The following is a 27882-nucleotide window of genomic DNA, read 5'->3' on the forward strand; positions in this document are numbered from 1 at the left end:
AACTTGTGCATAATAAATATGACATTACGATGTAGAGAAAAATTAAATTGAACGCCACAAACGCAAAATGAGAATTACGGCTAAAAATCAACATTCAACATTTTCATGAACATATATTTTTTATTTAATCTTCATTTATAACTCAAGCAAATTATTATTTAAATGATTTTTAAAATATATATATATATATATTTTAGTATAGAATATACGCGCGTTAAGACTAGTTTTCATAAATGTGCGTATGAGAAATCAAGCACTCGACCGAAGCTAATCAACTAGTGTACTCTGAACTGTGTACGCACAAGATTATAACAGCTAATGCGAAATTGCTTTCTAAAGGACAGGCCACCGCTCCGCTCTTTAGAAAATTCCAAATTAAAAATATTTATGTGTTAATTAATTTACGACGACAAAGGTCAAGAAAGGGGTGGTGGCGCAGTTGGCTAGCGCGTAGGTCTCATAGCTTTACGAGTAATCCTGAGGTCGAGAGTTCGAGCCTCTCTCACCCCAATTTCCCTTTTGTTTTTCCTAGAATGGCCAAAAATATCCTTGAACTAACGGAAAAGATCTAAATATACCCTTCATCCACCTATTTTGTTAAAAATGTCACTCGCTTACCTTATGGCTCATTTGTGCCCTTCAAACTAAGAAGTTTTTATTTTTTGCTTTTTAAAAATTATTTATTATGTGCCGAATTCCTATTGGACGAAATTAAACTCATCCACCCAGACCGTTCCTCTATAATGCCCTAACCCAACATACCCGCCCCATGACTCAAAATCCGTTAAAATAAAATCATTTGCTTCTTTGAACTCGAAGCTTCAATGGAGTTTTTTTTCAAGTTCAACCAATACAAAATTATCATGTGTCCAACCCGCCGAAGAAACTTTTATAAACCTCAAATAATAAACCACACTCTCGACACATATTTAATATAGATAGAAAATGGGTTAACAAAGAATAATATGGGTAACCATATTATTCATGATTTTTTAAATATGATCACTTTTGGGATAATTCCTAGTCTTCCAAGCTTGAGGAACCCTCAATTTGAGTCTTTACAAATTTAAAAGTTAAACTCATTAGTTATCCATTGGTTATCCATTTTCGAAGTAGATAATTTGATTCTTATGCATATTTAACCCATTTTTAAAAAATTTATTATACAATCAATTTTTAGTGAATAATATGGATAAATAACTATTCTTTTATCCATTTTGGCCCCACTAATTTAAGGTGAGAAAATCATGAGAAATGAAGAAAACTCAGCAAGTTATCATGCTTTTTGTTGATCAACTTAATTGAGTGTCTATTTTACCTCTGTGAAAATAATTTTGCTCCAATTATTCATATCTGTTACATATATCTTATACTAGTGTAAAATGGCCTGTGCTGAGTCCAGGCCCAAACTTATATTATTTTATAAAAAGAATGGATAAATTTCTATGAAATGCATCCGTTTATTGTTATTTAAGATATAGTTTGAGAAACTCAATTCGTGAGGGGTTAAAAGAGAGTAATATAGCTATATTAAACTCATCGCAATATAGCACTTTGAATAATCCTTTGGATCCCATGTCTGTAATGGGACATGCAGTAACATTTTTTATTTATTTATCGTTCTATTTTTACTCATCCGGAAAAAAATAACTTTGTTTCTATTTAATATAATTAGTCTAAACCGTAGAAACTTCAGTTGATAGCAGAACAAAGAAAATAAATTCAAGCCAAAAAGATCATATTTATTGCTAATCTTTGGTTGCATTAGTTCTTCTTTAAAGAATAAGTTGATTTTGATCAACTTTAGTATAAGTTACAACAGTAATATCCCAACAATGTTTTTACTATCACCCCCCACATCAAGGCGTTAAAGTATCGAGCAACATTCAGTCTCTCTTATGATTAGAAGTATTTACAGTTAACAGAGGTAGAGGTGTCTTAACTCAATAAGTACAGTCAGGCTACGCTACACTTTAATAACCAGGAATAGATATCAATAAGAAAATGGCCATAAAGAAATAAAACGCAATGAAATGCAAGTGGCCACATCCGAGAATGCTGCAGTATACCATCTGGAACCTAGGAAAAGTCTACAGGTAGTCATGCCTATATACCATCTTGTCTAAGAAGGAATCTCAAAGGAACAACAGATTCTACATTCAATTCTACCATCCTGATACAAATAAGACACTTATGTCCCAAGCAGCATATTCGGAAATGAACGACAACATACCCAATATTATCTCTATTATATAGGGCTTAAGTCTTTCGGTGTTTCAAGTCACCTTCCAAGTCCTCCCTCTTTCTTGTACAATCTTTCCATGTCGTACAAAATCACACAGCATTGCGGAACGACCTAATTTCCATATCTCATTTTCGCTTACGGCTCCGTTCATTGCACTTGGAACTGCAAAATGCGCCTAAGTAGTCTTTACTCCAAGGTACAATCTAGGCTTTTAAGTCTTTCTTTAACAACCATTGTTCATTTCCAGCAACACTTCATAAACACCTATTACATACCAACACAATGCATCAGTTAGTAGACAAATCTAACATCATGAAATTGTAGGGGGAAGCTTAAATCTATTACTTTTAGGAAAGCTCCACCAACATGTTCACTTTTCAATGTAATCACAATCTGTCACAATTGATCCACAGAAGTTGATGCTTCTGTCTCTATTCGTAAGCAATTCAATTACCGAAAGTAATGATATCTCAAGATGAAAATATTGAAATTCTATCAACATACATGAGATTTTTTATTCTATAGACCGACATGTGTTTCATGGTTGTATACCTAAGAATTCATAATGAACCGGAAGGAAGAACAAGCAAGTAGAAAATTGAATGACCTTTTATTGGAGATGGTGGAATGACAAAATTTTACATCAGTATTAACTTTAAATTTCTTGTGAGTTGCAGCAACTCATACACAAAGAGCGAGTCATGTTCATCCATGTTGTCAGGGAAAGCAACAAAGCAACTTGAAGAGGCTAGCATAAAGAAAGCAAAAATTGTGAAGTATCAGATGAAGAGAAACTGATGAGACATATTTATGAGGATTGACTGCGATAGTTAATTGTCAACTACAACGCTAATCAATTCCTTTCATCTCTGCCAAGCCATGCCTGTAGAATCAATTGTGTTACTTCCATTTTTTCGCCTGAAGGAGGAAGAGTACTTTTCATGGATATTGAGCCAAGCTTATCATATTAAATAGGTTGTGGTAGTTTTATGTTATAGCTCATATAAAATCAAAGGAGTACATAAAAAATTCAGTCAGCATATATACAATTGAAAAATTACACAGGAGACATGAGCTAAACTCTAACATTTCGTACAATATGTATATACTATATAGCGCGATGATAAATCCGGCTCTGGAGTTGGGATATTAAAAACATCTCCCGGTCTTATGAAATCAAACTACTATGATATGTCAAAATACTATTTTTAGTTTAGGCAACATACTTTGACTTGTCAAAACTTTAGTTCGTTTTATTCAAATAGCATATTTAACAAGGAATAACCCTTAACACCACTTTTGTAATGGTTATGTTAGTACTAAATAGCAGAAATCTTGGTAGAGATCTTTAACTAATGTTTGTGTTAGGTAATATTTGATAACAATAGGTAGTACTTCTCATTACATAAGTTACAGTCATTTCAAAAAGCTTATCTTGATCTATTTTACCTTTAATTAAACTATGCATCTCACGGGTCACACAGATAGCCCACCTTTACAAAACATCTATTTCGCAATGAGCTAATGCGTTTTATAAGAAGTAATATTATCAGACAACTGCGAACTTTGTCGAAGGCTGAAGAAGCATGACTTATGTCCTCCTCTATCCATGTCTGGTTTTAATCGGGAAATTGCTTATTGCAGAAGAGAATTATATGCATAAAATAGTACCAAATCTTAGCTACTTTAAGATCTTTATATACAATTTGTACTGACAAATGGATACCCTATCAAGATCATCACTTCCGAGAGTGTCCTCTGAGGAAAAAAATACCTATTGTGTTAGTCTGATACGAAAGCACATTCAAAGCCAAAATTTCTACAAACTGCCCCTTCTCTATCGTAGAACTTTTCTTTCTCTGTTTTCCCTCTCATTTTATATTTTTAGGGTTCTACCTAGAAATACACAGATGAAACATTTATAACATACCTAATAGAGATAGTGAGGCGTAATCCAACATCAAGAAACATAAGATCCACCATATTAAGATGTAGTAATAATTCTTTTTATTTTGTTATGATATCATGATACCTTGATATACATAAATGAAAAGTTAAATATACATGATGTCAGCATCGCTAGAGCTAACACATAACCCCAATCACCACCACAAGCTCACATGTAGCGACAACAGCAGATCAGATGCAAATTATATCTAAATTAAAACACTGCATATAGAATCTTATAGAAAAGCCAATTTAGGCAAATTTCCAAGGGCATTCTCAGCAAGCCGCAAGAAGAGAGGTCATACAACACATGTAACTGCCAATACTAAAAAAAAATTGGCAGTGAGACTAAGAAGAAAAGATGAAAAACTGAAGGAAAAAAAATGGCACCATTTCGCTGCAATTTTAAGGACTGAAACGAAAATAATAATAATAATAATAATAATAATAATAATAATAATAATAATAATAATAATAATAATAATAATAATAATAAGAAGAAGAAGAAGAAGAAGAAGAAGAAGAAGAAGAAGAAGAAGAAGAAGAAGAAGAAGAAGAAGAAGAAGAAGAAGAAGAAGAAGAAGAAGAATTTTTGGCAGCATTAGAGATTTTTCGACTGAAATGGATAAAAACAAAAAGTATAAATTCTAATATCTAGAGTCATCTTTAATGCAATATAGAACAATACTCTATTGTATTGTTGCAGAGGGCCTATTGAAAGCACGACCACACAAATAAGAAAAGCTCACTCCAAAGATATATTCATCCAGAATCAACAAAGGCTCTAACCAGCCTCATCATGTTTTTTCTCTGAACCAAACAAAATGCATGTTATTTAGAATATGTAGCAGCTACTCTGGTTATCACTTTGGAACTAGAACAACTGAAAAGCAAAATCGAGAAAAGTAGTGGCAACAATGATGGAACACTTTTGAGCTATTGAATAATATTCTTGATGAGAACGGGTGAAACTGCCAAAAACAGAGATGACATACCTGAGTTCTTAACTTCTACAATGAACTGTACACCCTTAATGCAACAGATTATTTCCAGTACACTTTGAAGATGGTCCAATATATCCTCTGTTTAAAACCAAAATCAAGTGATTGTCCTATGAAGCCAAATTGGTGCTCTCTTCTGTTTCAATATAAGAACCGTTTGAACCTTCTACATATAGCTTCATAACCGGTTTGGGAATTTACATCCACTGAAAATTCTAGCCCTAACCATGAAATTATCATTCTTCATAAAGACCAGCTGGAAGATGAAAACAATAAGCACATAATGACATGAGATGGACATGAAGTAGCAAAAATTGAGAATGATATTGTTATGAGGATACAAGGTATTTTTGCACAGCAGAAAACCCAAGCTTTTTTTATGAAGCAGTAACTAAACACATATAAAAAAATTCTTGGTCTTATATAGACAGTAAAAATCGTAAAAACCATGTGAACATAAAGCACAAAATCATGAATGAGTAAAGTAATTGGAACTTTTAATCCAAAAAAGGTTGAAGTTTATAAGTTTTAAATCAGAAACATGTTGAAGAATGTGGTAAGCACATTAAAGTTAGTGAGTTGTAGTCAATTATTATATCAACTTTAGATCTTTGAGTTAAAACCAAAAAAGGTAGATTTATTTTCAAACCACCATATTCTGATAACTGAATGAAGCTTATCTAACTATCAAGAAGTCACGAAAATGACCTAACTATCAAGAAGTCAAGATTTATTAGCAACTGAGGTTTTCACTTGATTCGTCCCATATTATAAATGAATGTGGGAATATTACTACTCTAGTTATACGAATGTTACAAATATCAGTTAGATATTTTTGTTCTTTTATGATTGTTGTCTGAAAAGGAAGTACCAATAATAGTACTTTCGTTTAAGGCTTGACCTTAAGCTAAACCTAGTTTGAGCTCCAATCAACATATGACTGCTTACGAATTAACTTGAGCTTTAAGCTTTCTGGGGCTCAACATATTATTTAGCCAAACGTTTCATGAGAAATAAAGTTTTCCTTTTCTATGTCATCTATCAAGAATTCAACATACTACCAGACCCTTACAGCTATTTAGTGGTTTATACTACTAAAACAACATCTTCTTCTCCTCGTTCTGAACAGCCTCCTCTACATGAGTGAAATAGCAAGACTTTGAGAACATCTATGGACTTTTATACATTCAGCAGCTTATCAATGTGAGCCAAAAATAAATAGCTCTATCTATATCACAATTTGACCAAAAATGAGATCGTAACTCTATATGCAGATGTTAGTTTAAGTTTCCAAGTCTCACTCACGAAGATCAAGTGTCAAAAACAAACAATTAAAAGATCTTATTGTTGATACTCAATTTTTCCTTGCATATTTTCAATATGCAAAATACTCTCAAAATAGCATGTATATGCATATATAAGTATGTCCCAAGGTTTCAATATTTTTCTCTTATTTTTTAAGGTTTTCTAAATCAATTTATTGCCTTATTTTAGCAAGAAAAGCCCAATAATTATTCCCAAAATTGCCATTTTGGCAATTCACTTATCATATTCTCATATTTATACTAAAATGTAGCTAACATAATTTTTGCATATTTTTACAAAATTTATTTAGTATTTTTTAAGCTTAAATTGCATATAATTGCAATATTAGCCTATTTCAAGATTTAATTTTGTTTATAATTATAAAATTGACTTCAGTATTTTTTATTTTCATTATTATATGTTATTAATTATTTTATCACCTTTAATTTACTCTCAGAAATTAATTTACTATTTTTTATAATTTTAAAAGGGAAAATTGGCTATTTAAATAATAGCCCAATTCGTTTCAATTTTAGCCTAAAATCTGACTCCAAATTGGACCCCAATTTCCAACCCAATTTCAATTAAAACCCGACCCAGGCCCCAATTACCCCTACCCGACCCAAAACCTTATTAAATCCTGGCCGTTGATCTAAAAGATCAACGGCCCTCACTCGTTCTTACCATTTTTAATTCCAAACGACCCCCAATACCCCTCATTTCCTCACTCGTCTCTATCTCTCTACCTCTGGTTCTCTTTAGAACCTTCCCCCTTTCACCTCCTCTCCGATGAGTTCCCTTCATCTTTTCTGGCCACCTTCTGACCTGAATCCATGGGGATTTCACCACCCACCAAGCCACCTATGGCTCATCGCGTTTGGTTACTAGAGCTTCATGACTCGACCACGAAGAGTTGGGTCCAGAACTCTATTGATTCAAGTTCCACGACCATCTCTGGCCTGCTCCGGCGAGCCATGCCTGTTTCGAGCCTGGCCTCGACTCCTCTTGCTTAGATCCAAGCCTTTCTCATCGTTTGGGTTCCTCTGAAAATCCTAGCTTTTGAGGTTTTTCTAATCTCTTTAGATCTATTCCATATCTATACTTTCCCTAATGTTTTTAAATGATTTTTTTTCAAAAAAAAAAAATATACTTTCAAAACCATTTCTTTTTTTTTCGATCTAGGGTTTTTGAGTTATTTAGATATTTCTCCGATTTTCTCTTTCTTTCGTGTGTTTCTTCTACTGTATTTTTCTTTACTGTGTTCTTCTGTGTTTCTTATTAAGTTTCCTCTACTGTGTTCTGATTAGTTTTCTTCTACTATGTTGTGTATTAGTTTCTTCTACTATGTTTTCTTTGAGCGCTTCTACTGTATTTTGCATGTTACTCTTCTACCATGTTTCTCATGAGTTTCTGTTGCTGGAGGAACATGTTAAAGGTTTCAGTTCTTTTCTGAGACCTCTGAACCTGTTTCGACTTAATTACTTGCCTTCTCATCTCCGCTCTCGACTCATGGTAGAAATCCTAGAATTTGGGGGGGGGGTTCCAAGTTTGGAAACCATTGGCTATGTGATTTGCTTGAACTAGTTTTATCTCAAAAGAAACCCTAACTCTTTCAGACCTATTTCGAGTCTCTGAACTAAGTTTTGAAGTCCTTGTTTTTCATATGATTCTAACTTTTGCTAAACTCTTCTAAGGTCTTTTACACTGGATTTTTGTATGCTGCTAGATGCTACTTCTCTTCTACATTGCTAACCTATGTGACAGCCATGCTCCTATAGTCTATTATCTACTGATTTTGCAATGACACGATATCTTCTTTCAGCTTAACATGTTTGTATGCTCTTTATATGTGTTGGACTTCCCCTCTAAAATGGCTTTCAAATCTTGATTAGTTTCAGACTTCCTTCTGTATAGGTTTGATTTATTTCTTTCCTTATTTGCTTATTTCCCCTATGACTCGATTTAAGTTACTTGACTTTCCTTAACTTTTCTGACTCGGTTCATTGATGGACCATTGATTACAAAATCTTTGATCCTTGATTTACTGGCTACTAATTGATTTTTCTTACCTTATTTATGTAACCGTGTATTTCAAAATTCTGCCCTTAAGTAACTTTATATGTATTTATCCCTAATTGCATGCTTTGCACAAGATGTTTATTTGATTTCTTCCCTTAAATAGTTTTCCCGTTTGAATGTAAGTTCCTTAATTAAAGGAAGTCTTGTGTGATTGATTCTTAATTGATATTCAGTTCCTTAACTGTTTTCTTACCTTATTTCTGCATGTTTTTCACACTATAAATACACGACTCTTTCATTGACACAAGGGCAATCACTCATTCATAGTCTTTTTGAACTCACACTTATACGCAATAGTATTCTCTCTTCTTGTCTGCACTATGGCATGTTTACAAGACCTACTACTTTTCTCTATTTGTTTCTTTGAAACTGGTATGTTCTGATTTAAGCTTTAGCACCACAACAATGTGTTTATTTATGCTTTTGTATCCATGTCTACTTATTGTTTCTGTATAGTTCAATACTTAAATTAGTATGTTGATTTCTTTCTGCCTGTTTCTATTATGAATCCCAAACCCCTGCCCCCTTTGTGTTTGAGCTAAGGTTTAAGGCATGGCAATATGCAAATTATTGTCCATGAATTAAATTTGATTCCTTGGGATCCTAGCCTCTAAATAGTGTGTTCTAACAGGCTTATGGGTGTGCTAGCATTCTCCATTGCTAGGTATGCCCATAACCTGCCCTTGCCACTTTACACTCTCCCCATTCCCCTGAACCCCTATGTGTACTTATTTGTAACTGTTTCCTTTCCCCCTTTCCCCCTCTCAGAATTTTGTTCCTGCACTTGCACTCTCTCTTAGTCTTTAAGTTCTGCCCCCTCTTGTGAGCCTTGCTTTGGGACCTTGAGTTCCCTCTGAACTTGGACACTTGAGGGCTGGCCTTTCCACACTGCACTTGTCTTAATCTGGTAATACGTTTGGGTGTGAACACTGCCCGGAGTTCATTTGAGACTCTTAGGGAACTCTGACACGCTCAAATGGGAGAAAGACTTTGGATCATGAATCTCTTGGAGTTAGTTTACCTCATATTTCATACATGAAGTCTGAATCAGGCTCTCTTTGGTTGTACTTTTAATTTTTAATGTATTCTTTTACTTTATTCTAGGCTGTAATAATTTTGTAATAAACATTTGGGGCTGATTATTGAAAAGGGCGGGTAATTATGTATGCAAAAAAAGGTAGATACCATGTCTATAGGAATTCTGAATTCTGCATTCTCACATAGATACCATGTCTATAGAAATTCTGAATTTTGCATTCTCACATAGATACCACATCTATAGGAATGCTGAATTCTGCATAAATACCACGTCTATAGGTTTTCGAATTCTGCACATTCAAATGCATGTAGAAGCATGTCTATAGGGAATTCTGAATGTCCATTTTCATATAGAAATCATGATCATAGGTCTGCTACTCTCGTCTAGAAATCATGCCTATAAGTCAATCTGAATTCTACATATGCATATAGAAAATATGCCTATAGGTCTTTCTGAATCCTGTATATCCATTTTTCTCATATAGAAATTGTGTTCATAGGTCTTAAACAAATTTCTGCACCTAGATACCATGCTCATTGGACTTAAACATTTAATTGCACTTAGGTATCATGTCTTAAACAGAATTCAGCAGCTAGTTATCATGTTCATAGGTTTAAGACGAGTTTTTTGCATTTTTATATTACGTCTACAAGGTTTTAAAATCTGTAACGCCTAGAAAGCATGCTTATAGGAGTTTCTAATTGAATCTGATTTGCCTCACTTTATGTTAGATATAAAAATCAAGTAACAATAGATACTGTCAGTTGCAAAGCTTATAATCAATTTGTTTGAATTCTGCCTTTCTTTTAATAATCTGAGTCTCTCACTTAGCCAGTTTAACGAGTATGCATATAGGGTTTCAAATAATTCATTTCAAGTTTTACTGTCTTTTGAATCATGCCTATAGTACCTTTGTCCTAACACTTAGGCAAGACTTAGGGTAATAACTGTAACTGAATCTGTTCTATTAACTACAACCAGCATGCAGACCTGATTCGAGCTTCTTATCTGAAATATGCCATAAATCAGTCTGCCTCAACCTCTAAGTTCTTTCACATTCAGTATTTAATCAGACCCTAAACAATACGTGCAAGACATGCTAAATTACGTGCTTCTTTGACTAAAGGAGGTATATCTGAGCCCTTTTGCCTGTTTTATGCTATCCCCCAATTTGTTATACATGTTCTTGCATGTCGCCTTAGAATTTTACCTTTGAAATTAAAATAAGCCGATATCTCTTCCCTTTAGGATTAGTAGTCCTAAATGCCTCCGGGACTGACAGGATTGGGGCAGATAATAGCATGCAATGAGTAAACGAGACCATTCCGCGCTTTAATACCTTAACGAGGTAGGAAGGTAGATATGGATATGATGACCACGCGATAATGTCACGCGTAACCCCTCATTGAGGAGTGATTACCGGGCATTGTGTGGGGTGATCCATATTAGTAATAAACCTAGAACCCTCTTTCCTTTATTTCTTATCTCTTTTAAAGAATTTCAAACTCTTTTTTTAAAGAAAAGTCAGCTTTCTTTTAGTTCTTTCCAACTTTATTTGTTTGTAAACCCTTATGTGAAAATCCTCTCTTATTTGAAGCTTTATTTGTTTACGTGTTATTTGCACCTAAGTTCATAACAATAGTCTGACCGGGAACCACACTAGTGGATCTTGAGGGGTGCCTAACACCTTCCCCTTGGGGTAATTTCAAATCCTTACCCTATCTCTGGTTACTCAAATCAAACTCTCTTGGTGTCCTAATGCACCCTAATCATTAGGTGGCGACTCTTCAAATTCAAACCCAATTCTCAAAAGGGAATAAGTTGTCCTCCCAAATGTCATAAACCCGATTTTGCTCGAGAAAAAGAGGGCGCGACAGCGTGGCGACTCTGCTGGGGATTCTTAGGCTTTTACCATTTCAGACTATTATTGTGAATTTATGCTTCTTTATGCGCAATTATCTATTTATTTCTTTCAAGCATTCAATTTTTCTTTTCGATTGCAAAACTGACTTGTCTTTTGTTTCTTTCCCTTATTACTTTCCTTTACTGCCGCTTTAAATTATGAAAACACTGTTGTATTTACTGCTTTCCTAACGTGCAAATATGTGACAACCTACTTTAATTGTTGCATAATCATGCTCAACATCATATTCCACTTATGCCAAACAAAATACCATAGCAACGCTTATAATGAGTGGTTACGCTCTTCCGATATTATCACCCCTTTAAATCCGAAAAAGGCGTATTTGCGGTAAAATCAATCGATCAACGGTGTAGTCGATGGTTCCATTCCTTTCCCTCTTGAGTTGTTTGTTCAAGGGTACTAGTCTAAAACTCCGTAGAAACCTTACTCTGTTTGAACTGTGCATGCATCATGGTCAAACCTAGCTGAGTCAGTTATGTTGTCCGCATAATGACTCTTTAAGATAGTCTTGTCCAAAGTCCACTAGGTTTCCCTAAGATCCAAACGGACACCATCATGTTCTGTGCATTTATTTGGAGAACTAAATGTTTTTATGCCAATTATTGATATTTAATAGTCGAGTCCGGTGGGGGTAAGGGCCTAACCCTTTTGTCTTGCAAAAATATGAGGCAGGAAGTCCCCAGATTCGGCATAGTCACCAACATCTACCCAAAATTGCTAAGTTGGTGGGTGGATCTTCATTCCAGTAATCAGACTCTTGTCCGGAAATATCTAGGCAATCTACCTTCTCTTCTAGAGATTCAACCCAACAACAAGATCATAGAAGCTGCTACTTTGTTCTGGGACTGTGAGAGGGTTGTATTCCGCTTTGGGGACATTGAAATGACACCCTTGCTAGAAGAAATAAGAGGATTAGCTGGTATACCATGGGAAACTCCAGGTTTGTTAATGCCGGAAAACTGCAAGGGAAGAGGTTTCCTCAAAATGATGGGTCTAAAGAAGAATCCAGACTTGACATGCTTGAAAGAGTCGTATATTCCCTTTGATTATTTGTACGAGAGGTACGGTCACATCAAATCTTACCGTACTTATCCTGACAAGTTCGCCCTCACATCCTTGGGACATATTCATCGAAGGGTCTTTGTCTTCGTGTTTTGCTTCCTGGGGATGATAGTGTTTCTAATGAAGAAAGCAAGGATCCACACCAGGCTAGCTATGGTAACCAAAACTCTAATGGGGGGAATTGGCAGGCAACCATTCAGCATTGTGCCCATGATTATTGCGGAGATATACCAAGCCTTGAAGAAGTGTCAACGAGGAGCCGAACGCTTCGAGGGCTGCAATTTGCTACTTCAGCTCTGGCTCATGGAGCATCTCCAAAGGGGTGAATACCGACATGAAATTCAGCGAAGAGATTGAGACAATCATATCGCTTTCCATCATCCGAAGCGAATGAACTATATGCCCAACATGTTCGCCCAGCCAAAAGATGCTAGATGATGGGTAGAGTTATTTGATAACCTTACCGAGGACCGGGTACAATGGATGTTTGAGTGGTTCCCTACTGAGGAGTTCATCGCCCAATCCAGGGATGCGCCGTTTCTGATATTAATCAGTCTGAGAGGGACCTACCCTTATGTCCCTCTCCGATTTATGAGACAGGCTGGTAGAAAACAGGTTATACCAAGGGTCGACAAGATGAGTCACTTCCTGGCTAACTTCCAAGCTGATGACAGTCCTTATAAGTGCCAAGCTCAGCATATGTGGCATTGCAAGATCATCATGGGAAGAGATACTATCGAGCCAGACAGATACCATGCTGGTTGTACTCCACACTATTCAGGCTGGCTAGAGGATAATCATAATGGTCTGGGTCAACCCGGGTTTGTTCGAGGTCATAGAATCATAGATGAAAAGGCCGAGGCACAGGTCAAATACAATCAACTGCGCAAGAGGATACGAGAATGTGAAAGCGAGCACCGTGAGATACAAGAAGCCCACCAAAAGCTAATTGAAGAGTGGAAATACATGGCTGTTAGTGCCAACAAGCGACTGGATACTTGGAGCGGGGTTTAGTAGAGCTGGAAAGGAAATTTCTCAAAAGAATCGAGGATTGCCAGAATGCTAAAGGAAACGAGGGCGGACACCTAGCCAGAGCCTATCTATTTCTAGGACTTCACGAGCTGGTGAAGTTGTTCGATGGAGCCAAAGATGCCGAGTCTGGGGAAGGTTCTTCTAGGACCAAATAGATAGGAGCTTGTTCTTTTGCTTTGAGAAATGTAATAAGGCCAATGGCCATTATTGACTTTATTTAGGGTCAATTTGGGATTCGTCTACTTTTTATAAATAAAATGAGGCATTTAGCATTCTAAGTTCTCCAAATCAATTTGCCGTTAGGCCTACCTCGGGCACAAAGAGGTTCCCAAATAGGACACGATTTACATTCTTGCACTACGTGTTCAAATATCGCAACATTTTTTTTATAATCCTCACTAACTTGTTACCTTTTTATTTTTACTTTTTTGTTTATTCCCTTCCCCAAAGGTTAGTTCGTGTACTCTGGCAACATCATCTTATTCCACGAGATAGGGGCCCTCCACCCACTCCTCCTTTTAGTCTTGTCAAAAACAAGAACAAAGAGAAGATGGAAGATTTGAACAACGCCAGAAAGGAGAACTCAACTGAACTGGTAGAGGTCACTCATGGTCAGGTACTCAAGTTTCCAAAGAAAATGCATCCCAACTCGAACAAAAACTGTTGAAATTCCAAGAAGAGCTTGATCAGGTTTGGAATCTGACAAATCTGTCATTTTCCCTCACCACTCCGGATGTTAATTTCCCAAATGCTTAGAACCCCACACACAATATCCCAAAGCCACAAAACCATCCCGCTCCTCACCACTACTGCAACACCTGCCATACTTCAAACAATACTCCGCTGCTCATCCTAGAACCCCAAAACTCCACAAATGACCACTTACACACCCGTTATAACACCCTCGTCTACGTGGAGACTATGCCACACTCCACCCAAACCATCTCAAGCATGCCCGAGTCTGATGATAAAGACTTGCTCATCAGGAATATGGCTGAAGAACTTAAGAAATTGACTAGCCGGATTCAAGGCGTCGAAGGAAGCAAAAGAATTGAGGGGCTAAACTATGAAGATCTCTGCATACAACCCGATATTGAATTGCCCGAGGGTACAAACCTCCGAAGTTCGAAATGTTTGATGGTACAGGAGATCCAAGGGTCCATTTGAGAACGTATTGTGACAAGCTGGTTGGAGTATGGAAAGACGAGAGAATCCGCATGAAGCTTTTCTTGAGAAGGTTGAAAAGAGATGCTTTGTCCTGGTACATCAGCCAGGATCCAAAGAAATGGTCAAGCTGGGTAAGCATGGCATCTGACTTTATGGACAGGTTCAAGTTCAACACGGAGAATGCACCAGATGTGTTCTATATTCAGAATCTAAAGAAGAAGCCCACAGAAACATTTCGCGAGTATGCTACTCGCTGGAGATCCGAAACTGCTAAGGTCAGGCCTGTCTTAGAAGAGGAACAAATGAACAAATTCTTTGTTCGAGCCCAGGACCCGCAGTATTATGAACGACTAATAATGATCGAGAGCTACAAATTTTCCGACATTATCAAGTTGGGTGAAAGGATTGAAGAGGGCATCAAAATCGGTATGGTTACAAACTTCGAGGCCCTTCAAGCCACAAATAAGGCCTTACAGTCCGGTGGTGTGTCCAAGAAAAGGGACGTAGGAGTCGTAATAGTGGCACAGAGAACCAAATCCCCCATCATATACCAAACCTACCCAATACCTCCACTCACATATCAGCCTACTCCGAACTACCAAACACCCTCACCCTCCTATCAAACTCCACTATACACTTACCAATCACCCCCACCTCCTACATATCAGCCTACTTCACCCAGATATTCTCAACCCGCGCGTGTTTACCAAGCCTACAATACTCAACCATCCCGCTATCAATCACCTCCTACACGCCAAAACTTCCCTAGACCTCGACCAAATTTTGATCGTAGACCTCCTAAATAATACACAGCCATTGTTGAACCTATTGACTAGTTGTACGAAAGACTCAAAGTTGTTGGTTATGTCACCCCTATCCCTACTATAACTCTTGAGAACCCTTCTCAGTAGGTTAACCCAAACAAATCATGTGCATACCATTCCGGCATGAAGGGACACACCATCGACGAATGTCGTTCTCTAAAAGACAAGATCCAGGCTTTGATTGATAACAAGATTATTGTGGAAAACGAGCCCGCTCCGAATGTATGCAATAACCCTCTACCAGACCATAAGGGTGGAGACATTCACATGATTGAAATAGAGGATGATTGGGATCCCAAGGGATCAATCGGGTTGATTGTAGAAGGTGATGACCCAAAGAAGCCAATAGTTACTCTTAATCCAATCATAGTCCAGATTCAGTCGTTTGGGGACGCTGAGGTAAATATGTTCGTGCCACTTGAGTTCGAAACAACATCATATGCAACGACATCAACATCGATTGAGGTCGAATTTATGTCACCAGCAAATGCACCTACACCATTCGAAGTTGCAGTTTTACCACCCAGGGGACATGCTCTGTTCGGGGTGAAGATAGCCACGCCGATCCCAATAGCGATGTCAGCCGTGATGTCATCTCACACAAAGGCTATACCATGAGACTATACAGTTGAGGCAAGGAGGAAAGGCAAGGTTAGGTTCGAGGAAACTGTTGTCGCACACCTAACTGAGTCAAGCAAGTAGGTCTCCAATCAGTCGCCCATTATTGAGACGGGTCCAGATGATCTTTGGAGAAAGATACAGGCCAAGGAATACTCGGTCATCGACCAGCTGAACAAAACATCGGTGCAGATCTCCATACTTACTTTGCTACAAAATTCTGAGGCACACAAGAATGCTCTATTAAAGGTGCTGAGTGAGGCATATGTACCAAGCAACATCACTGGCGGAGAAATGGCTAACATGGTAGGACAGGTATTAGAGAGTGACAAGATCACTTTTCATGAGGATGAGCTGCCATCCAAAGGGTTGGGACACAACAAAGCGCTACACATCACTATGCAATGCGAGGACTACTTCATTACCAGGATCCTGATCGACGGGGGTTCCAGTCTCAACATTTGTCCATTGGTAACACTCAAGAAGTTGGGTAAGGGACTACACGAGATAAAGGATGGAGCCATCAATGTGAAAGCTTTCGACAGTTCCCAAAGGTCCACCATTGGGGAGATTAGTCTGTGTTTACAAATGGGGCCTACTTGGTTCGACGTTGATTTCCAAGTGATAGACGTGCCGGCATCTTACAATCTACTGTTAAGACGACCATGGATTCATGCTGCAGGGGCTGTAGCATCAACACTACATCAGGCGGTAAAATTTGAATGGAATTACCAGGAAGTGATCATTCAGGGCGACGGTAACAATCCTATATACAGTCGCCAGACCATTCCATCAATCGAGGGGAGAAAAAGCTGGGAGGAGAGACTTACCATCACATCGAACGGGTAAATACTGTTGACAAAGACAAATGGTGGGATAACAAGATCGAGAGTATACTGAATTGGAGTGGGTACGAACTTGAAAAAGGGCTCGACAAGAACCTCCAAGGAATCACTAAGCCCATAAAGCTCAAGAAGCATGGCACTACTTTCGGTCTAGGATATGAGTACACCTGGGAGGAATTCAACAACTGGTCTCCACCATGGCGCGGTCCTTACTATCCGCTGGAGCAACCAATACCACATTTGGAGTAGACTTTCCAACCATCTGATGTTATCTATGGGTTAGAAGAAGAGAAAGAACTAGCAGCTGTGAAAAACTTGTTCTAAGAGGACAATGACATGGATTGTTGTGTTGTTCTCTAGAAGGAGGCGGGAGGAAGGCCCTTCCATACAGGCCGTAAACAGAGGGGCACGCCTCAATAATTGGACCATCAGGGCAACTAGAGCCTAATGAGTCTCAGGGTAGCAAGGCTAAAACAAACAGCATGCACTGTTTTTATTTACTAAATGATTTTCCTTTCGCATTTTTAATTCCCGCAATAAGATCTCCAATGTTCAAAACGATTGTGCAATTTATCAAAGCATTTTTGACTTTCCTTATGAATCAACACTTATTACTATTATTTTCTCTCATTACTTTACTTATACAGCATTACTATTACCTAACTTGATGAACCAATGACTGTGACGTGCAACGAGACAACGCAACAAATGGACATAAATTCAGAGGAAGATGATATACCAGAAGAGAATGTTAAAGAAGTCAAGAATTTCAAGAACAGGCCTAAGTCCAACCTAGACGAGATTGAGATTGTTAACATGGGAGATGCAGAAAATGTCAAAGAGATACGAATTAGCGTTCATTTGTCTCCATCGGAAAAGGAAGGGTACACATTCTAAGAGAATATGAAGATATATTCGCCTGGTCGTATGATGATATGACTGGTATGGGTACATGTATTATGGCTCACAAACTGCCAACTGATCCAACGTGTCCACCGGTAAAGCAGAAGCTCAGAAAATTCAAACCTGATATGAGTTTGAAGATCAAGGAAGAAGTTACCAAGCAGGTCAAAGCCAAAGTTCTCAGGGTAGTGGAATACCCAACATGGTTAGCCAACATTGTGCCAGTACCAAAGAAGGACAGAAAGGTCAGAGTCTGTGTCGACTACCGGGATCTCAACCGGGCCAGTTCGAAAGATGACTTCCCCTTGCCAAACATACACATCTTGATCGACAATTGTGCCAGGCATGAATTGCAGTCATTTGTGGATTGTTTCGCTGGGTATCATCATATCTGGATGGATGAAGAAGATGTTGAGAAAACGACTTTCATTACGCCGTGGAGGATGTACTATTACAAGATGATGCCGTTCGGATTAAAGAATGTTGGGGCCACCTACATGAGGTCCATGACCACCATTTTCCACGATATGATACACAAGGAGATCGAAGTATATGTAGACGATGTTATCATCAAGTCCAAGAAAACCACTGATCACATGGAAGATTTGAGAAAGTTCTTCAATAAACTGAGAAGGTACAACCTAAAACTAAATCTCGTGAAGTGCGCATTTGGGGTTCCTGCCGGAAAACTACTTGGGTTCATTGTAAGTCGCCGAGGAATAGAACTGGATCCGTCAAAGGTCAAAGTTATTCAGGAATTGTCACCGCCAAAGAACAAGAAGGACGTAATGAGTTTCTTGGGGAGACTTAACTATATCAGCCGGTTCATAGCACAATCTACAGTTATCTGTGAGACAATCTTTAAGATGTTGAAGAAGGATGCCGCTACCAAATGGACTGATGACTGCCAAAAGGCCTTCGACAGAATCAGGGAGTACCTGTCAACACTACCAGTTTTGGTCCCGCCCAAGCCAGGTAGACCTCTATTACTCTACCTCGCAGTATTGGATGGAGCGTTCGGTTGTGTTCTAGGGCAACATGATGAAACGGGGAGGGAGGAGCAGGCCATCTATTACCTCAGTAAGAAGTTCACCCCGTACGAGGCCCGATATTCTCTGTTAGAGCACACCTACTGTGCTTTGACTTGGGTAGCTCAGAAGTTGAGGCATTACTTTTGTGCCTATACTACACATCTCATATCAAGGTGGATCCTTTAAAGTACATCTTTCAGAAGCCCATGCCCACTGGCAAGCTATCCAAGTGGCAAATCCTGTTAAGTGAGTTCGACATTGTTTACGTAACTTAGAAAGTGATCAAGGGACATGCATTGGCAAATCACCTTGCTGAAAACCCCGTGGATGGAGAGTACAAACCCCTGAAAATATATTTTCATGACGAAGAGGTATTGTTCATAGGAGAGGACATTGTAGAATCCTATGATGGTGGGAGAACGTTTTTCAATGGAGCAGAAAATTTCAAAGGAGTCGGCATAGGAGCAGTCCTAATATCAGAAACCGGCCAGCATTATCCGGTGTCTGCCAAACTCAGGTTTCCTTGCACCAACAACATGGCTGAGTACGAAGCCTGCATCTTAGGGCTCAAGATGGTCATTGACATGAACATCTAAGAGTTGCTAGTAGTGGGGGATGCTTATACATCAGGTCCGAGAAGAATGGGCGACCAAGAACTCCAAGATACTCCCTTATCTGCATCATGTAAGGAACTGAGAAAGATGTTCACAAAGACAGAGTTCCAGCATGTTCCCAGAGTCCGGAATGAGTTTGCCGATGCATTGGCCACCCTATCATCCATGATGCAGCATCTAGACAAGAACTTCATTGATCCCATTCCGATAAAGATCTATGATCAGCCAGCTTATTGTGCTCATGTCAAAGAAGAAGCAGATGGAAAGCCTTGGTTTTATGATATCAAGGAATATTTGGCAAAAGGAGAATACCCAGAACTTGCGAACACTAGTCAAAAGCGCACACTTTGAAGACTGTCTAATAATTTCTTTCACAACAGAGGAATCCTGTATAGGAGGACTCCGGATTTGGGATTACTAAGGTGTGTTGACGCAAAGGAAGCATCCAGGCTACTAGAGGAAATTCATGCTAGGACTTGCGGTCCACATATGAACGGTTTTGTCTTAGCAAAAAAGATACTCTGAGTTGGTTACTTTTGGATGACTATGGAGACGGACTACATCCAGTATGTCTAGAAATGTCACCGCTGCCAGATACATGTAGACATGATAAGGGTACCTCCGAATGAGCTTAATGCAACAAGCTCGCCATGGCCGTTCGCCGCCTAGGGAATGGATGTTATTGGACCCATCGAGCATGTCGCTTCCAACGGACACAGGTTTATCCTAGTAGCAATTGACTATTTCACCAAATGGGTCAAAGTAACATCTTATAGAGCAGTAACTAAGAAAGTCGTGGCAGAATTTGTCCGCAACCGCATTGTTTGTCGGTTCGGGATTCCGGAGTCAATCATCATTGATAATGGTTCCAATCTCAACAGTGACCTGATGAAAGCCATGTATGAGACCTTCAAGATCAAACACAAGAATTCTACAGCCTACAGACCTCAGATAAACGGAGCCGTCGAAGTCGCCAATAAGAATATCAAGAAGATACTAAGGAAAATGATAGAGAAGCATAAGCAGTGGCACGAGAAGCTATCATTTGCTTTATTAGGATACCGCACCACAGTCCGCACATCAACCGGGGCAACCCCCTATATGCTAGTTTTTGGTACAGAAGCCGTCATTCCCACTGAGGTGGAAATTCCCTCATTAAGAATCATACTTGAAGCAAAGCTAGACGATGCAGAATGGGTGAAGAATCGTTACGAGCATCTAGCTCTTATAGATGGAAAGAGAATGAATGCAGTTTGCCACAGTCAGCTTTATCAAAACAAGATATCCAAAGCCTTCAACAAAAGAGTCAAGCCGAGACAGTTCACATCAGGGCAACTAGTGTTAAAGAAAATCTTTCCACATCAAGATGAATCCAGGGGTAAATTCTCTCCCAACTGGCAGGGTCCGTACATGGTTCACCGGGTTCTAATAGGAGGATCCCTCATACTCGCAGAAATGGACTGAGAAGTCTGGCCAAACCGATCAATTTAGATGCAGTCAAGCGTTACTATGTGTAATCTTTATGCTTTCCCATATGATGTAAATTGAACTACATCCAACCTGATTCCTGTTTAAGAGGGGATACTTAGGAAGCCCTATGGGTTGGTCACAATTCAATAAATTTTCATTTCCCCCCGCAATTGGAAATTAAGGCAGAATTTTGAGGAGGACCTCAAAATTCCGAAGTCATTTTCAGCCAATCATCACAAACAACAGTCAGAAACATCAACCCATTAAACTGGGGCAGAATTTTTGAGGAGGACCCTCAAAATTCTGTAGCAAGAGAGGTTGCAATGTCCTGAACCACGTCACAGTTGTCGATTCATCTAAAAGTTGTTTCTTAATTATATACTTATATCGTATTTTCACAAAAATCATGTATGTTTATTACTGAAATTACCTTGTTTAGCAACGCTACCCCAATGATACATACAGTCTCACTAGATCAAAGTCAAGTGAGTCAAGCAGAGCCAGCGGGGATACGAACTAACCTCCCCCTTTACAAAACTCATGATTTTTCTTTGGATGCAGGCACTTGAGTTTCAAAATCATCAAATATACTATACGCTTATTCACAAAGTTCAGGAATACAACTCTCCGAACCGTTGCACTTGCTCGCAACTGCTATCCGCACACAACAGTGTCCCCGGCAATCACGATACCGCAATCCGCTATCAGCTATGAAAACTCTATTGCCATTTGCCCTTTTTACTTCCTGCATAAGGCTACCATTCTGCCTTCCGAGACTAAGCACTGTCTCCATCTGCATTTCCTGCATTGCATAAGGCTACCATTCTGCCTTCTGAGGTTAAGCTCTACCTCTATCTGCATGGCTGAAAGATCTCCACCTTATTTACATTTGCATTGGCCGAAAGATCGCCACCTTATTTACATTTGTATTGGCTGAAAGATCGCCACCTTATTTACATTTGCATGGATGAAAGATTTCCACCTTATTTACATTTGCATGGCTGAAAGATCACCACCTTATTTACATTTGCATGGCTGAAAGACCGCCACCTCTACATTTGCATGGCTGAAAGATTGCCACCTTATTTACATTTGCATGGCTGAAGGATCGCCACCTTATTTACATTTGCATGGCTGAAAGATCGCCACCTCTACATTTGCATGGCTGAAAGATTGTCACCTCTACATTTGCATGGCTGATAGACCGCCACCTTACTTACATTTGCATTGGCTAAAAGATCGTCACCTTATTTACATTTGCATGGCTGAAAGATCGCCACCTCTACATTTGCATGGCTGAAAGATCGCTACCTCTATATTTGTATGGCTGAAAGATCGCCACCTTACTTACATTTGCATTGGCTGAAAGATCGCCACCTTATTTACATTTGCATGGCTGAAAGATCGCCACCTCTACATTTGCATGATTGAAATATTGCCACCTCTACATTTGCATGGCTGAAAGATCGCCACCCATTGCATCTCATCGGCTGAAACATCGCCACCTACTGCATCTCATGGGCTGAAAGATCGCCAAATCATCCGAAGACGTCATTGTTCGGAGGCACCATTTTCATAGCCCGAGAACACCATATCATGGCCTAAGGACCCCTTTTCAATCTTTTGCATATCATTATTCAAAGGCATCATGGTTCGGAGGCATCATTCTCATAGCCCGAGAGCATCATTTCATGGCCTGCGAGTCCTTTATTATACGCTTCATGGCCTAGGAAATCATGGTCTGAGGACGTCATCCTAATCATCCAAAGACAACATTCATGGTCCGATGGGAACTTGCATCATGTTTAAATTTACTCACAATATATGCTTGCATTGCTTATTTGCAGGTAAACCGGCGAGCAACGGCTATCTCAGCGAGAGCAATCTCGCTCCAGTTCTCGTACCCTATTAGACCTTAACCATTCATCCCAATATAAATATTGCGTCCATTCTTGAAAGTCTCCTCGAACCCTTTCGTTCGGTTCAAATTGGCCATCATATCTTTACCCGTCAACTCTTTCATCCTTCCTGGGTAAAGTGGGGCAACTGTTGATACTCAATTTTTTCTTGTATATTTTAAATATACAAAATACTTTTAAAATAGCATGTATATGCATATATAAGTATGTTCCAAGGTTTCAATATATTTCTCTTATTTTTTAAGATTTTTTAAATCAATTTATTGCCTTATTTTAGCAAGAAAAGCCCAATAATTATTCCCAAAATTGCCATTTTGGCAATTCACTTATCATATTCTCATATTTATACTAAAATGTAGCTAACATTATTTTTGCATATTTTTACAAAATTTATTTAGTATTTTTTAAGCTAAAATTGCATATAATTGCAATATTAGCCTATTTCAAGATTTAATTGTATTTATAATTATAAAATTGACTCCAGCATTTTTTATTTTCATTATTAAATGTTATCAATCATTTTAGTACTTTTAATTTACTCTCAGAAATTAATTTACTATTTTTTATAATTTTAAAAGGGAAAAATTCGCTATTTAAATAATAGCCCAATTCGTTTCAATTTTAGCCTAAAATATGACTCCAAATTGGACCCCAATTTCCAGCCCAATTTCAATTAAAACCCGACCCAGGCCCCAATTACCCTTACCCGACCCAAAACCTTATTAAATCCTGGCCGTTGATCTAAAAGATCAACGGCCCTCACTCGTTCTTACCATTTTTAATTCTAAACGACCCCCAATACCCCTCATTTCCTCACCGTCTCTATTTCTCTACCTCTGGTTCTCTCTAGAACCTTCCCCCTTTCACCTCCTCTCCCATGAGTCCCCTTCATCTTTTTCCGGCCACCTTTTGACCTGAATCCATGGGGATTTCACCATCTACCAAGCCATCTATGGCTCCTCGCGTTTGGTTACTAGAGCTTCATGACTCGACCACGAAGAGTTGGGTCTAGACCTCTGTTAATTCAAGTTCCACGACCATCTCCGGCCTACTCCGGCGAGCCATGCCTGTTTCGAGCCTGACCTCACTCCTCTTGCTTAGATCCAAGCCTTTCTCATCGCTTGGGTTCCTCTGAAAACCCTAGCTTTTGAGGTTTTTCTAATCTATTTAGATCTATTCCATATCTATGATTTCCCTAAAGTTTTTAAACGATTTTTTTTTCAAAAAAAAAACTATGCTTTCAAAACCATTTCTTTTTTTTCGATCTAGGGTTTTCTGAGTTATTTAGATGTTTCTTCGATTTTCTCTTTCTTTCGTGTGTTTCTTCTACTGTATTTTTTCTTTACCGTGTTCTTGTGTGTTTCTTATTAAGTTTCCTCTACTGTGTTCTGATTAGTTTTCTTCTACTATGTTGTGTATTAGTTTCTTCTACTATGTTTTCTTTGAGCGCTTCTACTGTGTTTTTCATGTTACTCTTCTACCATGCTTCTCGTGAGTTTCTGTTGCTGGAGGAACATGTTAAAGGTTTCAGTTCTTTTATGAGACCTCTAAGCCTGTTTCGACTTAATTACTTGCCCTCTCATCTCCGCACTCGACTAATGGTTTAAACTCTAGAATTTGGGGGGGGGGGGTTTCCAAGTTTGGAAACCATTGGCTATGTGATTTGTTTGAACTGGTTTTATCTCAAAAGAAACCCTAACTCTTTCAGACCTATTTCGAGTCTCTGAACTGAGTTTTGAAGTCCTTGTTTTTCATATGATTCTGACTTTTGCTAAACTATTCTAAGGTCTTTTACACTGGATTTTTGTATGCTGCTAGATGCTACTTCTCTTCTACATTGCTAACCTATGTGTCAGCCATGCTCCTATAGTCTATTATCTATTGATTTTGCAATGACACGATATCTTCTTTCAGCTTAACATGTTTGTATGCTCTTTATATGTGTTGGACTTCCCCTCTAAAATGGCTTTCAAATCTTGATTAGTTTCAGACTTCCTTCTGTATAAGTTTGATTGATTTCTTTCCTTATTTGCTTATTTCCCCTATGACTCGATTTAAGTTACTTGACTTTCCTTAACTTTTCTGACTCGGTTCATTCATGGACCATTGATTACAAAATCTTTGATCCTTGATTTACTGGCTACTAATTGATTTTTCTTACCTTATTTATGTAACCGTGTATTTCCAAATTCTGCCCTTAAGTAACTTCATATGTATTTACCCCTAATTGCATGCTTTGCACAAGATGTTTATTTGATTTCTTCCCTTAAATAGTTTTCCCGTTTGAATGTAAGTTCCTTAATTAAAGGAAGTCTTGTGTGATTTATTCTTAATTGATATTCAGTTCCTTAACTATTTTCTTACCTTATTTCTGCATATTTTTCACACTATAAATACACGACTCTTTCATTGACATAAGGGCAATCACTCATTCATAGTCTTTCTGAACTCACACTTTTACGCAATAGTATTCTCTCTTCTTGTCTGCACTGCGGCCTGTTTAGAAGACCTACTGCTTTTCTCTATTTATTTTTTTTGAAACTGGTATGTCCTGATTTAAGCTTTAGCACCACAACAATGTGTTTATTTACGCTTTTGTATCGATGTCTACTTACTGTTTCTGTATAGTTCAATACTTAAATTAGTATGCTGATTTCTTTCTGCCTGTTTCTATTATGAATCCCAAACCCCTGCCCCTATGTGTTTGAGCTACGGTTTAAGGCATGGAAATATGCAAATTATTGTCCATGAATTAAATTTGATCCCTTGGGATCCTAGCCTCTAAATAGTGTGTTCTAACAGGCTTATGGGTGTGCTAGCATTCTCCATTGCTGGGTATGCCCACAACCTGCCCTTGCCTCTTTACACTCTCCCCACTCCCCTGAACCCCTATGTGTACTTGTTTGTAAATGTTTCCTTTCCCCTTTTCCCCTCTTAGAATTTTGTTCCTGCACTTGCACTCTCTTTTAATCTTTAAGTTTTGCCCCTCTCTTGTGAGCCTTGTTTTGGGACCTTGAGTTCCCTCTGAACTTGGACACTTGAGGACTGGCCTTTCCACACTGCACTTGTCTTAATCTGGTAATACGTTTGGGTGTGAGCACTGCCCGAAGTTCATTTGAGACTCTTAGGGAACTCTGACACACTCAAATGAGAGAAAGGCTTTGGATCATGAATCTCTTGGAGTTAGTTTACCTCATATTTCAGACATGAAGTCTGAATCAGGCTCTCCTTGGTTGTACTTTTAATTTCTAATATATTCTTTTACTTTATTCTGTGCTGTAATAATTTTGTAATAAACACTTGGGGCTGATTAGTAAAAAGGGCGGGTAATTATGTATGCAAAAAAGGGTAGATACCATGTCTATAGGAATTCTACATTCTCACATAGATACATGTCTATAGGAATTCTGCATTCTCACATAGATACCACGTCTATAGGAATGTTGAATTCTGCATAGATACCACGTCTATAGGTTTTCGAATTCTGCACATTCAAATGCATATAGAAGCATGTCTATAGAGAATTCTGAATGTCTATTTTCATATAGAAATCGTGATCATAGGTCTGCTACTCTCATCTAGAAATCATGCCTATAAGTCAATCTGAATTCTACATGTGCATATAGAAAATATGCCTATAGGTCTTTCTAAATCCTGTATATCCATTTTTCTCATATAGAATTCGTGTTCATAGGTCTTAAATAAATTTCTGCACCTAGATATCATGCTCACAGGACTTAAACATTCAATTGCACTTAGGTATTATGTCTTAAACAGAATTCAGCATCTAGATATCATGTTCATAGGTTTAAGACGAGTTTTCTGCATTTTTATACTACGTCTACAGGGATTTAAAATCAGTAACGCCTAGAAAGCAGGCCTATAGGAGTTTCTAATTGAATCTGATTCGCCTCACTTTATGTTAGATATAAAATCAGTAATAATAGATACTGTCAGTTGCAAACCTTATAATCAATTTGTTTGAATTCTGCCTTTCTTTTAATAATCTGAGTCTCTCACTTAGCCAGTTTAACAAGTATACATATAGGGTTTCAAATAATTCATTTCAAGTTTTACTGTCTTTTGAATCATCCCTATAGGACCTTTGTCCTAACACTTAGGCAAGCCTTAGATAATAACTATAAACTGAATCTGTTCTGTTAACTACAACCACCAGGCAGGCCTGATTCGGGCTTCTTATCTGAAATATGTAATAAATCATTCTGCCTCAACCTCTAAGTTCTTTCACATTCAGTATTTAATCAGACCCTAAACAGTACGTGCAAGACATGCTAAATTACGTGCTTCTTTGACTAAAGGAGGTATATTTGAGCCCTTTTGCCTGTTATGTGCTTTCCCCCAATTTGTTATACATATTCTTGCATGTCGCCTTAGAATTTTGCCTTTGAAACTACAAATAAGATGATATCCCTTTCCTTTAGGATTAGTAGTCCTAAATGCCTCCGGGACTGATAGGATTGGGGCGAGTAATAGCATGCAATGAGTAAACGAGACCATTCCGCGCTTTAATACCTTAATAAGATGAGAAGGGTAGATATGGATATGATGACCATGCAATAATGCCACGCGTAACCCCTCATTGAGGAGTGATTACCGAGCATTGTGTGGGGTGATCCATATTAGTAATAAACCTAGGACCCCCTTTCCTTTATTTCTTATCTCTTTTAAAGAATTTCAAACTCTTTTTTTAAAGAAAAATCAGCTTTCTTTTAGTTCTTTCCAACTTTATTTGTTTGTAAACCCTTATGTGAAAATCCCCTCTTATTTGAAGCTTTATTTGTTTACGTGTTATTTGCACCTAAGTTCACAACAATAGTCTGGCCAGGAACCACACTA

General features: G+C 38.2%; 1 protein-coding gene and 1 non-coding gene across 2 annotated transcripts; both read left to right on the plus strand.

The window, feature by feature from the left end:
* Window positions 1–424: 424 nt before the first annotated feature.
* Window positions 425–510, plus strand: TRNAM-CAU (transfer RNA methionine (anticodon CAU)). Its single transcript is given in 2 exon segments — window positions 425–462; window positions 475–510. It is a non-coding gene; the product is annotated as a tRNA-Met (tRNA).
* Window positions 511–19663: 19153 nt separating this feature from the next.
* On the plus strand, window positions 19664–19987 carry LOC138877635 (uncharacterized). The gene has a single exon (XM_070157260.1). The coding sequence runs from the start codon at window positions 19664–19666 to the stop codon at window positions 19985–19987; it is 324 nt and encodes a 107-aa protein (XP_070013361.1).
* The last annotated feature ends 7895 nt before the right edge of the window (window positions 19988–27882 follow it).

This window comes from Nicotiana sylvestris, chromosome 9 (assembly GCF_000393655.2).
Source record: "Nicotiana sylvestris chromosome 9, ASM39365v2, whole genome shotgun sequence".
Lineage (NCBI taxonomy): Eukaryota > Viridiplantae > Streptophyta > Magnoliopsida > Solanales > Solanaceae > Nicotiana > Nicotiana sylvestris.

Bases quoted from the DNA above. Each gene is read 5' to 3' on its own strand.
- LOC138877635 (XM_070157260.1), top strand. From the start codon at position 19,664: ATGGGCGACCAAGAACTCCAAGATACTCCCTTATCTGCATCATGTAAG.